The sequence below is a fragment of the Gadus chalcogrammus genome, chromosome 10 (assembly GCF_026213295.1).
Source record: "Gadus chalcogrammus isolate NIFS_2021 chromosome 10, NIFS_Gcha_1.0, whole genome shotgun sequence".
In the NCBI taxonomy this organism is placed as follows: domain Eukaryota; kingdom Metazoa; phylum Chordata; class Actinopteri; order Gadiformes; family Gadidae; genus Gadus; species Gadus chalcogrammus.
The window spans coordinates 1,097,721-1,113,653 of NC_079421.1; the positions used below are offsets into that span (position 1 = coordinate 1,097,721).

Below are 15,933 nucleotides of genomic sequence, written 5' to 3' on the forward strand. Positions count from 1 at the left end.
GTTTGCGACCGACCCATCACTTGTACAAACGCAACAACCTGATTTCGCCATGCAAAGTGCGGCCTGTTGACGTAGCCTTTGGCCTACTGTGGAACAGTAGGCGGTTTAGCTTGATATCCTCTTATAACAGTCTGTGCTGTGTTGTCAAATATTGGGAAAAAACACCCACTAGTCACTTGACTATGGGGTGAAGTGACTAGTGGACTAAGGTTGAGTATCTTATGAATACGGACGTTCTTGGAAGCTGACAGGCCCTTTTGGTCTGAAAACATCCAGTTTCACTTCTTTAAAAGTGAAAAGTGATGTCATTTCAGTGTCAAGATGGAAATAATTAATATAATGCAAGAGCAGAGAGGAGGGAAATGCCCCGAGGGAGAATTATGCTTTAAGATTATAGGTTCAATGGTGAGTTGAGGAATCCATTAACCTGATTGATCACTGTTTCATCAACATGCAAACAAACACTCTAAAAACTAGTGATGGGTCAGTCGCGAACGATTCGATTAGAATGAAATCTTTTTTTTTTTTTAAACATATAACAAAAATATGGTCACGTGAATAAAATACAGAGCTTCGTCTCCCCGCGACCTTATATTGATTGAGTCTAAACATTCTCATAGATTCAGCCAATGAGAGCAGGTAGCAATCACGTTTCCATAGCCCATGGGTAAACAAATGATAAGGCACCACCACGCAAGTTAACAAACGATCACTGTAGGCTTCAATATCATGCACGAACGAATCGTGATATTGAACGGAACTGAAAGAACTGGAAAATAATCTTTTTGCCCATCCCTACTTAAAACAAAACATCCTATTGTGCCTGATCGGCACATAGAGTGAGGCAGCTTTTCGTCTCCGTTGTGTTTCGTAAATTAGTGAAATACTGCCACCAAGTGGCTACATGTAGACATTACAATCCGCCCTCCTGGGTTGGGCTCTGGATCTGGCACCTCCCCCAGGGCTTTCGAGCAGGAACTGAGAATATGCTCCAGGGTCCCTCTCCTCCGGCACAGAGGGCATGCTGTTGGCTCAACCATCCCCCAGATGTGCAAGATGGACAGGCTCAGTAAAAGTCATACACAGCCTGGATCACGAACTTCATGCAATGGGGCTCCGCTTTGGTTGGTGGATTGAACGTGTTGTACCAGAGAATGGCCTGCGGGGCAGTATGTACATTGTTAAATACATGAATAGGCTTCAATTTAGTAGTAATATGGAGGTTTCATATTTTTACAAAATGGATTATGTGAACATTGCTGAATAACAATCATGTATATTAAATGTATTGCAGGAGTTTAGCTTGACATTAACCAAGTTAAAGGACAATTAAATGAACCGCACCAAACATGTAGAAGTCAATGTGGGATTTTAATATATAAACAAAAACATTTGACAGAAGTTTAATACATTTTTGTCAAGGAAAGCAGAGGAAAACATTTTCCCAAATGAATCTTTTCAAAATGTCACCACCATTCCGAAACCAAGTGCAGAGGTTTGTGTAAAAGCAGTCCTCCCTGACCAGCTCTGTCCCTGACTCTAAACCCTGACTCTCAACCCTAACGCTGAACCCTCTGAGGGCATGGAGACGCGCCTCCAGTGTAAAGGTTCGAACCACAGAGAAGGAAGAAGAAGAGGAAGCAGTAGAGAGTAGTGAAGTAGTGAGGTTAGTGACAGACGTCAGGGAAAGGCGTGTGGAAGCACACGGTTACATGTGGGGTCAAGAAGATCACTCCCACTGGAAGTCATTGATCCATCAGCCTCAGACTGCTGAGCTCAGCAGGTCTTCTAGAGGACGAGGCTCAGATGAACTGAGGAGACGGGACCAGCAGGATGTCAGGATCAGGTGAGGTTCAGCTCAGGTGTGTCTGCCCGGACCAAACAAGGACATTGATTAGGTTCAATATTCAAAAGATGCAACATTATCTGAACCAAAGAAAAGTCATTAAGGAGCAGGCAGGCTTTAGGGCGCCTTGCTCAAGGACGCATCACTGTATTCTGAGGACTTGAACCCGGCACCATTGGTTTGAGAGTTGAACCCGGCACCATTGGTTTGAGAGTTGAACCCCCAACCCCTACCTAGTCCACTATGTCCAGATAATGCAAACTTACGAGGAATCCTTGATGGTAGAGTCCTGGTTGTCCTCAGGATTTGCCTTCCAGGTGTACGGCTTCTCCATCAGTCCTCCAGATTCCTGGTCTGGTTACAAACGTCTCTAATGTAAGGTGACAAACACAGTAGTAATTTGTCTCTAATGAAAGGTCACAAACACAGGAGTAGTTTGGCTCTTATGGCGCGTAACAAAGTAGCAGCTGTAGTTTGTCTGGTAACAAACCACAGTAGCATGCCGTAACTTGTACTGGACAAACTAATGCTGCGTTACAACAAGTCCACTCTATTTATTTTATGCATACTTACGAGGATCCTGGTTGGTAGAGTGATGTCGTCCTCCAGATTCACGGCTCCCCTACCAGCTCGCCTCCGCTCCAGAAACACGTTCTAGTAAGAAAACACAGTGGTAGTTGGTTAACGTATGTCAAAGTAACAGCTGTATTTTGCCCTTTAAGTCAACCATGTAAGTAAATACAAACTTATAAGGAATCCTTGTTGGTCGATTCCTAGTCGTCCTCCAGCGTCTCAGCTCCTCCAGCAGCTCTGCTCAGACAGAGTCCTGGTCTGGAACAAACAGCGGAAGTCTTGCTTCAACATGTGGTAAAATAGATGTAGTCGTCTGGTATACATGGTACAAACGGTGGTAGTTTGTGGTAGCAGTATTCTACGAGAAGTGGCAGTGAGTGTGATGATCACTGCAGAGTCAAGCTCCATCTACCCCACGACAGACGTCCTCCACCAGGCAGGGCCTCCATCAGCTCCTCCACCAGGCAGGGCCTCCATCAGCTCCTCCACCAGGCAGGGCCTCCATCAGCTCCTCCACCAGGCAGGGCCTCCATCAGCTCCTCCACCAGGCAGGGCCTCCATCAGCTCCTCCACCAGGCAGGGCCTTCAGCACGAATCCATCAGCTCCTTCAGCCATGGATTCCTGGTCTGGTTACAAACACAGTTGGTCTCAGCAGTAAATCACCTGGGGACGCAACACACCCCACCTCCTGCATCTGAGGTTCACTTGTAAAATGTAAGACAAATTTAAACATATTTAAACACTTAAATTAGACAACGTCTGCAGATTGTCACGTTCAGCAATTTATCCACTACGGTCGTAGCAGCACTAGTAACAATAAAGGCTCATATGACTCCTACATAACCCCGGTATGAATTAACTCAAATCACAGCGTGGCACAGATCTAAAGTCATAAGATGATCAAAACCAGACCTAAACTATCATGGATTTTAGTGTTTCAGATGAGCTTGGTGATGGTTACCCTCTGGTCCGGTGCTGCAGGCCCCTGGTCTCCAGCCTCAGTCTCCGGTCCATCCTGGCACCACAAGCCTCCGGTCCCCAGCCTCTCAGCCTCGCCTTTCAGCTACACAGCAGGATTATATCAGCATTTGCCCAACAATAAACTTAATTGACTCATCCGAAAACAGAGTTACACAATTAATTGAACTATTATTTTATAACTCAAGGCTAGAAAAGACTTGAGACCAGACATGAGCATCCCATTTTTGGGAATGAAGACAGCAGTCCACAAGTTTAAAGAAGTGGTTCAGCCCATGCATTGAAACGGACATGAGAAGACCCACACACCAGAGCACTGACCTGTTCTGGAGGACTTCTGACAGGAGGTGGCGGTCTGGCTCTGGGTGAGGAGGTGGAGGTCTTGCTCTGGGTGAGGAGGTGGAGGTCTTGCTCTGGGTGAGGAGGTGGAGGTCTTGCTCTTGGTGAGGAGGCAGACACCTTGGGACAAACTACAGGTTACCTTTTTAACCAGGTACAGTTCTAGAGTATCTTCTACTGTCACATGTGGGAAGGACGGCCATTATTTTAGCTTATTATTATTTTAGATATTATCCAGTTGGTAACTCTGCACCAAAGACTTGTTTAACATCATGCCATTGGGTAGGGTTTAACTTCTGTGGCAATTAATGACAGCAGATATTTAGAACGTACAAAAGCTGAAGTAACAAAGAACACTAAGCAGTATCGATATTAAATCAAATATATTACTCGCCATATTCAGGTGCTGGGTTCCGTTGAAGAAATGTCAAATTATCTTCCACCTTGAAATGATTTTCAGCCTTCACTGATGTCAAAAATGGGCCCGCAAGTAGAACGCCGTTTTGTACGCGGCGAGAGTCCCGTCGCGTCAACGTGGTTAAAAGTACGGCGCAAGCAACCATCGGAAATTATCAACATATTGTACGACGTACGTGTCAGTATGTATTTAATATCAAACTTAAGTTGTTTAAGATAAGGGACAACAATTCCCAATGGAAACGACTGAAAAATAGTTTCCGTTGGTAACGGCTCGAGGTTACGCAAATACAATCCAGAACGTTCCGCCAGATTCCCTCAGGGGACTCCCGTCCAACTAACTGCCAGGTGGTTTCTTATGGTTATCAAGACTACAACGTTCTATGCTAACCATTGGGAATAAATCAAGTGACCGCACTCAGAACCTTCCACGGCGGGAAGCACAAACCGTCCGACCGGAATCCGAACATTCCGGCCGGAACCAACCAAAGAAAACATAACCAGCGCCTCACCTTGAGCTGAACGGAGGAAGATCCTGAAGTCCAGCGATGGTCTTCATTAAAATACAGCCAACAGACTTACCTTGAGGAGATCCGTTTGTTGCTGTTGGTAATTACTACTATTCAGTGTACCTTTATATTATTATGCACCCAGTGTGTACAAGTTATATCACTCAAAACCATACGAAGAACCAAACTACCATGTACGTCCCACAACAGCTTTAAACCTAAAATCCTGGAATCAGTCAATACAAAATCATGTCTACATTTTACAATTATCTAGATTATTCAGGGTACAAACCATACAGAGCAAATCTAAACGTTGAGCTCACAGAGAGCCGACCATAGCCCTGCAACGTCACACTAACCGCCTCATCACCAACAGCAAATCATGCCAGCCAGCCAACACATGCACAGGTCCAGTGAGATGTGGGCATCTGAGTGAAAGGACTGCCCGTAATAAAAAAAGAAGCCCAACTCCTGAACTATCCAACCATCTTCATGGTTTAAAGATTTACAGACTTGACATGCCATTGTGTTCTAATCACCTTTGTCTGCTCCCTCGTTACTTATAAAAATCGACATCTCCATCACTAGAGTGTTGCATCCTACTCATGGGGGTGTGGTCTGAGTGAGCAGAGATGCATGCTGGGATACAGTGCTGTCTGAAGTCTTCAGTTCTATAGACACGCCCCTCAGGAGAAACCAAGTGTTTGAGAATCTGTCGTGACATCAGTTACATGAGCTGGAATATCCTTCTAGATGGCGCCAGGATTCTCAGAGGAGAAAGGCCAAGAGGAAGATGTGAGGGTTCTTCCTCTCAGCCAGTGGAACACAACAACGGTCTTCATCAGAGTACCATGGAACACTTCGAAACATTCTCCTCTTTACACCTTGAAGCCCCAGTGAACGTTTCCTTGCCTCCTAGGCTGAAGAGCACAACTTCAGCTCGAAGAGCGCACTAGTTGCAGTTCCCAGATTGGTTTGGATTTAAGGGAACCAATAGTTCAGCTAGTCCTGTCCGAAACAAATACAGTACAGCCTGAGAAGACGTGCAACCGAGAGCAAGACAAGATCCACAGGGCTCTCCATCCATCCAGCCAGGTAGGAAGAGCAGTCTCATTACAGGTCTGAAGGTCATCTTGAATACCCATTTAGGTCCCTTTCCAACTTCAGACTCTCCTTGTGGAATGCCTTTAGGTGTCCATCCTCCATTGATCCTGATTGGTGTAGTCCTAGTTTGAAGTCACTGATCTGAACACGCCGCTTGCATCCTTTTACACTTGAGTTGGATACTCTCCTTCCTGCCCAGTGTGTTGGATATCGCTCCGTAGCGTCGCTCTGGGCTCTTCATGTCTACTGGAGGCCTCAAGTAAACATGTGGCCGTCCGTCAGGTATGATTTAGTTGACCATTCCAATATCCCAAGCCAACCACACAGACCCCCGTGTGAACATCATCACTGTCAAAGCAAGCAGGACGCACAGACATAGAACCCAGGACACGCACGTAGAACCCCATGCCAGGTGGAACCAAACACGCGTAGAACCCCATGCCAGGTGTGTGGGAGAGACACACACACACACACAGTAGAACCCTACCGACGCTCAAAAATCATCCATCTCATGTCAAACCCAAACACACACACCACTGAGCCATAAAAGACCAAACAATCATGCAGGGTAAAAACCTCATGCCAAATATCATTCCATCATCAACCCCCAGCTCTCTTGCCAGGGCACCCAGAACAGAACAACCAATGTCTCCAGAGACGTTAATTATGTACAACATTCTTCAGTGGCGTCCCACATTGGTGATGGATTATGCTTGGCGTCTCCAAAATGTGTCTCAGGTTGATTCAACGTCTCTGAAGTCATGTCCTTGTAGTCCAGTGGTTTCCTGAATGAGGGGCCTTCACAGATGCAAACGGTGCAGCTTTAGTCAGCCTGAGAGCAGGAAGGAGGTCATCTGTTCAGAAGACCACCCAGTGGAGGGGGGTGGCTCTTGAGGAGCAGGATCCATATGGGGATGGCCCCAAATAAGACCTTCTTGGAAATGAAACTGTTCCTGAGGAGTCACGATGCTTGGAGGGGACTGTTGAATGTGTTCCATGGTTCTCTGTGTCAGACTGAAGTTGTGTTTCAGTCGTTGAGATGAGGAGCCCCCTCATCTCCCCCTGGTGTTTCTCCTTCTGAATCCCTGTCTCCATCTTTAAGAACATTCTAGACCATGTAACTGACGTCAGGACGGTTTCTCAAACACTCGGTTTCCCTTGAGGGGGCATGTCTACAGACCTGTAGACTTGAGACAGCTCTGTATCCCAGTACGCACCTCTGCTCACTCAGACCACACGCTCATCAGTAAAGCAACACTTATTTGATGAAGATGCAGAGCTCAGGAAAGTAGCTGGAAAGAAGACTGAAGATATCAGAGCCCAACCCATTACTCCAGCTTACAACAATAACTTAGAGCCTGTAACCATTTTAACGAATCATTAAAACCAACATAAACCAAACCAAACGCCAATGTAACCCATGAACCAATAAAAACATCCTTACTATTCAGATCAACCTTCAGGTAACGGGTTAACTCACCAGGAAACCAAAATACATCAATGTGCCCAAGAGTAATGAGAAACTTATGACTTACAGTTTGCAGTTCATCTTCATGGTTAAGTTGGGATACTCACAGAACTGCAGTTAAATATCCATGATAGACCTTTGAAGGAAGGAACAGTTTACTCATGGTCCCCAAACTTAGGCACTCTCCCACAGTTCAACATCTACCATCTCCATTAAATCAAATAAATGAATGACAATACAAATTCAGGGCTTTTGGGATCATCCAACTTTTAAATAATTATTAAGATAATTAACTAATCCAGCTTTTTAATACAAGTTATACTAATTATTTGACTGTCATTAGTCAGAGTTTGAAAGTTTGAATGTATAGTCTCTAAAATGTTACTTTCAGGTAGAATCATTATTTAAATTTCAAATGAGAGTTAAACCACCGCAATCCCCGATTTCCTTCACACATTATCAGTGATTTATAGTGATGGCAGTGTGACACTGAAGCTTCGATACGTGCTTCAAACCCTGATCTACAACTCCCAAGAAGCACTGCTTCGAAGCTTGTTTCAGAGCAAAGAAAAATCACGTGACACGTGACGTGCGAAGCAGCAACTGGTTCGTTGCCTGAATGAATCACTTGACTGGTCCGCGGCTCGGTGGAGAAGCTTTGAGCAAAAAAAAGAAACCGACTCAATCCATAAGCCGTTGAAAAACTAAGGCAGCCTACCCCAATACCAAATCTTTGAGTGTCTAACCCCATCCCACATAATCACCCCCTTTCAAAGTTACTCAAGCACACCCAACCACCTTGCCCGAAGCCAGGTCACCGCCTAATTATTTAATGAAAAAAAGAAAATAACAACACACAATCGGAGCAACAACCGTGTACGGGAATTGCGAAGAGTATTTATGTGATAAAACAAGTGTTGTGTCAACAAGATTAGGGTAGGGGATAACACACTGACTCTGGTGCAAAAGACCGGGGTTCTAATCTTGGTACGAAGAATAGGACATGGCAATTTTATTTATATAGCACAATTCTGGCACAAGGCCATTCAAAGTGCTTTACTGGGGCAAGATTGAAATACAATACATATTAGAAAAGCGAATGAATAAAACATTTAAAAGCGAATGAATAGAATAAGAATAAGTCAATATGTTATAGGTTTTTATAAAATGCTGTTTCAATATCCTAGTCTACTAGCCTATTTGGACATAGGCTGGACTATCCTTTTAAGAACAATTTAGACATCTGTATTTTGATAAGATGTAGATGTATCTTATTCGTACATGTATCATAATAAAACCACGTGACATATGACTGGTCCGCCGCTCGGTGGAGAAGCTTTGAGCAAAAAAAAGAAAACCGACTCAATCCATAAGGTAGCCTACCTCAATACAAATCTTTGAGTGTCTAACCCCATCCCACATAATCACCCCCTAGAGTTACTCAAGCACACCCAACCAACCTTGCCCGAAGCCAGCTGGTCACCGCCTAATTATTTAATGAAAAAAAAAACACAATCGATGCTACAATCGTTTACGGGAGTTGTGCATAGTACGGTATGTATGTAATAGAACAACGTAAGGTATCGATTAGAGTAGACTAGGGGATAACACACTGACTGGAGTGGAGGATCCGGGTTCGAATCCCATTCCTGGGGGGAAAGTTTTTATATGCCGTTTCAATTATATCCTAGCCTACATCAGTTAGCCTATCTGGACCGAAGGCTAGGCATATCCCTTTAAGAACAATTTAGACATCTGTATTTAGATCAATCTTTATTCGTGAAAAGATCATGCTATTAAGTATTTGGGTTTGTGTGTTTGTGCGTCAAATAGTTTTCAAAGCAGGGATACGTTGAATCCACTGCAGCCTCGAACTTCGCCAGCAGAGGTCACTGTCACTGAAGCTTCGAGTAATGAACCCATTTTCGAAACATTGGCTCAACTGGTTCAATGCTTTATAAAAGCTTCATTTGCCCATCACTAAATCAATAAATCAATAAATAAATAAATCACTGATTTATATTCAACATACAAGTCACGTCAGTTGTGCTTAGCCACACAATTCTACTCACATCAGGTTCAGATGAGATGCTCCTCTTTACTTCAAAAAGTCTTTAACCTGTGAAACAGGACACACACGTTCTGGTGTCTGGGATCGTCCGGTTCCCTCTTAAGTAAAACGCACCAGATGCAACCAATTAACTAATTAAGAAAAGACTTGCGAGCACGCGAGAACGTACCTGCAGGTACGTACTCGCGTGCTAGCAAGTCTGTGCTTGAAGTACGTACTTGCAAGTCATCGAGTCCGTAGTACGCGTGCTAGGAATTGAGAAACGGCCTTAGATTCATACTCAAAACGAAAAAAGTATTCATTCAATTCACCTTACTGTGTGCGCGAGTGTGTGAGTATGTGTGTGTGTGTGTGTGTTACTACTGTTTGATGTCAAGTTGGTGAAAAGTCACGGGTGATCTAGCGTCCCTGTGTGTGTAGTGAGCGGATGTGGACAGCAGAGGGCGATGTTACCACACTGTAACTTGGCAGCATCCTGAACGGCCCTTTGAGGAGATAGAAGGAGGCTTTCACCAAGCTTTCACCAAAGAGACCAGAGAGAGACCAGAGAGAGACCAGAGAGAGACCAGAGAGAGACCAGAGAGACTCATTCACTGGTTAAACTGGAGTCATCCCCTACCACCATTAACACACATTTACACACACACACACACACACACACACACACACACACACACACACACACACACACACACACACACACACACACACACACACACACACACACACACACACACAATGTAGATTCACACCATATGCACGCACACACCACAGATACACACATATAGATTCACACACAATATTGATACACACAACATATAGATACAAACCATATGCACACACACACACGATAGATACAAACCATATATATACGCACACACCATAGATACAGACCATATATATACACGCACACACCATAGGTATACACCATATAGATACACACACACACACACACCATAGATACACACCATATAGATTACACACCATAAAGATAAACACACCAAATAGACACACACCAAAGATTAACTTAATATAGTTACAAACTATATAGATAGGCCTACCGCCCCCCCCCCACACACAAACAATAGATACACTCCATACAGTTCTGGTCACTATATACTACTCTTCCTTCTCTCTTCTCCTTCACCTCTCTAATCCTTTTCCCCTCTCCTAACTCCCTTCCCGACTCCCTTCCACGCATATCGCATTTGTATTGCCTCTACTCAAGAATATATTTGGGTGGGGATTTCTAGGTTTCATAAACACCCGGGGCGTAACCCAGAGGGAAAGTGAAAATGCTGGGCGCCAAATTCATTTGTATGCTTTATTGTGCATGCAAACTTTTTCATAATGCTTTATCTAAATAAACTAAATACAAGGTTTATTATAGCTTTAAATAGCTACCTGACTGCTATGCTGCTTATCCCCAAGCATCTAAAGTTCCATTCAAGTTATTGCAGAGTAAAATTAATACAAGTGAGGCAGACCTTACACATATTGTGGCAGTTTTTCAAAGGAGACCCTCAAACAAGGGTTGCGGGTCAGCGACTTTAATTCGTGTACCTCACGTGGGATCGAAGGTAAAAGAGAAGTCAACATAAGTTCTTCCCCCGTCTCGGACTACCTGTCCGCGGAGAGGGCGCTGCCCCCGGTGCTGGTGTGGTTCGACCCCCCCAGTTGGATCGGGGTTGCCACACACCCCCACCCTCAGCTGCAAGTCGGGGACCCCCCTGGATAGACCTAGGCAGGCGTCTCTCCGGGACAGTGCGTCTGCGTTGGCGTGTGCGCGTCCGGGCCGATGGACCACCTGGAAGTGGTAGTCCTGCAGCGCCAGGAACCAGCGCGTCACCCGGGCGTCGGTATCTTAAGCCGTGGCCATCCATTTCAGGGGGGCGTGGTCTGTGACAAGGGTGAAGGTGCGACCGAGGAGGTAGTAGCGGAGCTTCTCCAGGGTCCACTTCTCCAGGGTCCACACCTACTCCACGGTAGAGTAGGTTTTCTCGCTGGCCAGGAGTTTCCGGCTGATATACATAGGTCCCCGGGTGCTCCTCGCCGGACCGGACCTGTGATAAGACCGCTCCCAGCCCCACCTCGGATGCGTCGGTGTGGACGACGAAGGGCAGTTTGAAGGCCGGGGTGATACGGAGTGGCTCGGTGCAGAGGGCCTGGCTCGTCCTCCCCTCTTACACTTCCTGTTTTAAATGACGCAAAAATCGTCATATTGCGTCATTTAAAACAGGAACTGTTAGAGATCGATACGGATCCCTCCGGTCTCAGGGGAAAATAAGGGAATGATGCACGAGTCCCATTCAAAAAAAATGAGTGGGTTTCTAACGATACAAAGCTTAATAGAGATTGGTGAGGTTTCCCTTTAATTGTGAATGCTCAGTCAAAAAGGAGAAATCCTAAAGTCATACTCATAAAGTCTGTTTATTATTTTCACATTTCATGTTATAAGGCTGATCTAACATATATTAGTGCATTTAATCAAGATTAGGGGATATTCTATGGTCGCAACAGAAAACATTATGCATGATTTGTAAACATTCGCAAATATAAAATACAGTTGGATTATAAAGTGTATAATCTTTTGTTTATATTCAAAACGGTTAAACCCACTTTGTGGATAATCTCAATTTCAGACGATAGCAAGTAAAGCAAGAAAGTAAAAAAGGACTGTGTGCATGTTGAACTGTAACCGCTACCACGATACTCTAAAGTACTATACTCTAAATACTATCTAAATACTCTAAAGTGATGTAATCGCCAATTCAAATAAGTGCCAGTTAATTTCCCTTTCTATACAAACTTGCCCTGTGTTGGTAATAATCTATCCAGAAACAATCGTTTCTAATCAATAAGAAACGGTTGCACTAGGTTGGTGGTGATAGCGGTACCAGTAAAGGTAACTGTAAACTTGTAGTGTAACAGCTAGTCAATTTCTAAATATCAATGTTATGTGATTGACAGCAATGATTTAACCTAGACGTGACATAATTACACAGTGGATGAGGAGAAGTGATGGTTGAAGTTGGTGCTACTTCAGAGGAGAGAAGCTGCAGGGAAACATGAGCTTACTGCTTTGGGACTGTAGGTGGGACACGCTCTCCCTCACTAGAGAGAAGAACAACGGCACACAACCAGGAAGAGGCATGTCAATTGAACGTCCTTTCAAAACCCAGTTCATCATATTTTGTCGGAGCCCCATTAACACATCTTGTGTTTTTTAAACAAGACAATGAAGGGTAAGACATCACCAGATATCTCGGCATATCTCTTTATCAATCCCATTCCATTTAAATTGAAAAAAAATAGATTTGAGAATGAACTAAAAGGCCTCCATTATGAAGTACTTTATTGTAACACTTTGTAGGCTACGTGGCAAAACCAAAACATTAAAGCTATGAAAACTAGCCTAAGGGAAGCGCATGTCTTCCTATTCAACACGGTATAAACCACTGTATTATATAACATAAGATACAGCAGCTATCCTGAAGAGCGTACCTGCAGCCACCACCCTGGCGTCCTCGTGCGCTTCATGGCGGACGGCAGCGCGATGGTCTGGACTCTCGTACCACCACAAGGCGTGGACTGATCCCACAGGACGCAGAGATGAACCGTCAGCAGAATACAGAGCGGTCATGGGTTCACGTACAAGTTCACAGGAATGGTGACCTTAGCCAAGTATTCACCAGAACGACCCTTAGCTTTTAGTTCCCGGAGCTACATTGCAAGGGACTAGAAGGCTCCTTCAGGGCCTCGTTGTACGCGTTTCCACAGCGGTGTAAAGACACATGCAGGCAAGGCCAATTAAGGTCTTCTTACACCAGGCACGTATCGAACAAAGGATTGTTAGCACTGGCAAACCCAGCAATGTGCCCTGTGGACTACCTTAACAGTCATTTAGGCAATATATGGTCGAAGGATTTTTTGTCATGTTTGTTGAAATTATCTTTACACCCTGAAAGCAATTAATGAATCAAATGCCCTGACAAAAAATATAGAACAAAATCCTGTCTTTGGCCCTGGCCCGTCCAATCATTTCTTTCCTTTCATACATCGAATACATTTGCCCAGACGTTAAGCATTCTTGGATGGACTTTTAAAGATTCAACTGGATTTGACCGGACCTGAGCGTTTGCCCACAGCTCACCTCTGTTGAGCGGTCCGAACTCGCTGTGGAAGACCCCCACCAGGTGGCCGTAGCCTGGGGTCGCCCGGGCGCACACCGAGGCCTGAAACGCCTCGCCCCACACCGCCGGGCCTCCTGGCTTCATCTGGAAGGAGGCCAGCTCATACGTCCCTGAAGGTGCACACACACACACACACACACACACACACACACACACACACACACACACACACACACACACACACACACACACACACACACACTACAATGAAACTCATTTCCCCCTTATCCCAATATTTAACTTTAGTACGTATTATTATGTCATTTTTTTATGTATTCAAATCCAACATGACACTTTTTCTGAGGAAGAATATTCAAACATTGATGCAATGCAAGTATACTGTTCTAGATACGCATACAACAATTTCACATACGACAGTCTCTGTTGTGCGGTCATCAATAAAAATCAACAACTATGTTAATCTTTTCACTTGACTATAAGGAAAGGTTGACCATCTTCTTTGGACTATCATGGAATTTAAGACTTTATTTAAGATCGAACCGAACCGTGTTGTTTCGTTAAATACTGAAATACCGCCCCCAAGTGGCTACATGTAGACATTACACACCGCCCTCCTTGGGTGGGCTCTGGATCTGGCTCCAGGGGACCAGGTAGGTGACCTCGTTGTCCTGGGTGGTCAGCATGGGGATGGCTTTAGAGATGTACTCCCCCAGCCATTTGGGTTCCTGAGACAGAGCTGCCCGCACACCTGCCCGCTGAGAAAAACTGTCTGGGAAGAAAAATGACGGACACTAAAATGACTTGTGATGGAGGAGAGTTCATACTACACAGCGGTGAATAGGGCGTCGATCTGCTTGTTCATTCAGAGTGATTTCAACATCACACCCGCTGGTAAAATAGGGTCTCTTCAAGCCCTGGATTTTGGCATCGATATTTCACATGAACAATCCTAACTCCATACTCAACAAGCCCTCTAGACAACCATATTCACAACCAGTCTGGGTTGTTTGGTTAAAGTGTGACTCCACTCAACAAAGTGTCTCTTTGTTTAGTTAAGGCACAAACTGAAATTCTGACCCCGAGTCTGCATTCAGCTGCTGTGCCGAAGCTGAAGGCTACTCTGCGGCCTATAGCATAAGCAAACAAATCTTATCAGGGACACAAATGGCCTACAGCAGAATTCACCGTTTAATATCATCGTGTCTTTTAATCTTTTAATTTATTTTAATCAAATAAAAATGTTGAGGAACCCTGCTCTAGACTCTACTCTCGACCTTTTAGGATCAATTGGGATCTAAGATAATTGTTCACAGAGCAAAAAATGGATTCAGCTACTATTCTTTTATCAAAACGTCTTTGTTACAAGTTGACTTGACTTGTCTATATCGAACTGACAGTTCTACATAAATCTTACATATCTTGTGCTACCCTCCTTCTCTCATTCCTCACCATACTTCCAGATATGAAAGACTTGGTTGAGGCCTCCATACTCCACACTCCAGTAGCCAAGGAGCTCAGAGTGAGCCGTTCTCAGGTGGATCTTCTCGTTGGTCAGCTTGAGGAAGGCTGAGTTCTGGTCCGGACGGATGAAGTATGTTCGGAACTCGTAAAAGGTGCCGAGTTTCTGCTGGGGCCCCGTTGAGAACAGCGCGCGCTGCTAGGGGAGGAAGAGCAGGAGGAAACGTGCGCTACTTAATCTGTGGCCAGATCAAGTAGTGCACGTTTACGTGATAACTTGCACGGGGTTAGAGAGTGTGTGTGCGTGTGCGTGTGTGTGTTCTATCTATTGATTTATTTAAAATCTTTCAAACTGTCCAAAGTCAGATGAAAGTACAGAAACGTTTATGTTATATGTGCATGCCTCATGGTAGTTCAACGTTCATTATAAGATATACACAGCAGCCGCTCACCTTTGATCTTCTCCTGTACAAAGATCATTCTCACTCAAAGTTCACCTCATAACAACGTTCACCAAAAACAAATTACATAAGTGTGAATCCGTATAAATCTTAGATGTACACATTGACGTGAAAAAAAGTTAGTTAATAACCGTAGGTTCCAATGTAGGCCTACTTTTTCGAATAAAAAGTGGCATTTCAGTTACAATCGGCCAGCTTTTTAAACCGATAGTTATAGGCACTATACTGCACATTATAAAACTCACCACCACACCGGACGTCGCAGCACAAACGCGTCCCGTTTTGCCTGACAAGCGGCACAGTGCGTTCCGAAGCATTTTGATGAATGAGTGGCGAAGCTGTGAAAAGTTTCCAGGTAGCAGAAGTCAAACCCAATGACAGTTCGGGACATCAGCGCCCCACAACACGCGGAACACAAGTTAAAGCTTGACGTCACTGTGCAATGTGCATCTCGATTTTTCCTTTTTTTTAATAAAATGATATACATGCTCTTAGATTATTTATTAATTACTAAACATTAAATTATCGTCGTTATATATATAATGCATACAGTA

At 44.4% G+C, this 15,933-nt stretch overlaps 1 protein-coding gene and 1 long non-coding RNA gene across 5 annotated transcripts; both read right to left on the minus strand.

The window, feature by feature from the left end:
* Nucleotides 1–1,140: 1,140 nt before the first annotated feature.
* On the minus strand, nt 1,141–9,396 carry LOC130390152 (uncharacterized). 3 transcript variants are annotated; one of them, XR_008896756.1, is made up of 8 exons: nt 9,308–9,396; nt 3,720–7,371; nt 3,382–3,483; nt 2,832–3,041; nt 2,593–2,677; nt 2,420–2,500; nt 2,113–2,216; nt 1,141–1,868 (listed from the first exon to the last, which is right to left on the minus strand). It is a non-coding gene; the product is annotated as an uncharacterized LOC130390152 (long non-coding RNA). The 3 variants fall into 3 exon arrangements; XR_008896754.1 differs by having other exon boundaries at nt 2,113–2,200; nt 2,832–3,046; XR_008896755.1 differs by having other exon boundaries at nt 2,832–3,046.
* A 2,294-nt stretch (nt 9,397–11,690) lies between these two features.
* Nucleotides 11,691–15,807, minus strand: nipsnap3a (nipsnap homolog 3A (C. elegans)). Of its 2 annotated transcripts, none has more exons than XM_056600395.1 (6): nt 15,625–15,807; nt 14,910–15,114; nt 14,068–14,229; nt 13,460–13,609; nt 12,811–12,897; nt 11,691–12,420 (listed from the first exon to the last, which is right to left on the minus strand). In XM_056600395.1, exons 1-6 carry the CDS (start codon nt 15,694–15,696, stop codon nt 12,344–12,346), a joined length of 753 nt encoding a protein of 250 aa, XP_056456370.1. In that variant the 5' UTR covers nt 15,697–15,807; the 3' UTR covers nt 11,691–12,343. The 2 variants fall into 2 exon arrangements, with proteins under 2 accessions (XP_056456370.1, XP_056456369.1); XM_056600394.1 differs by having other exon boundaries at nt 14,910–15,117; nt 15,625–15,806.
* Nucleotides 15,808–15,933: the final 126 nt, after the last annotated feature.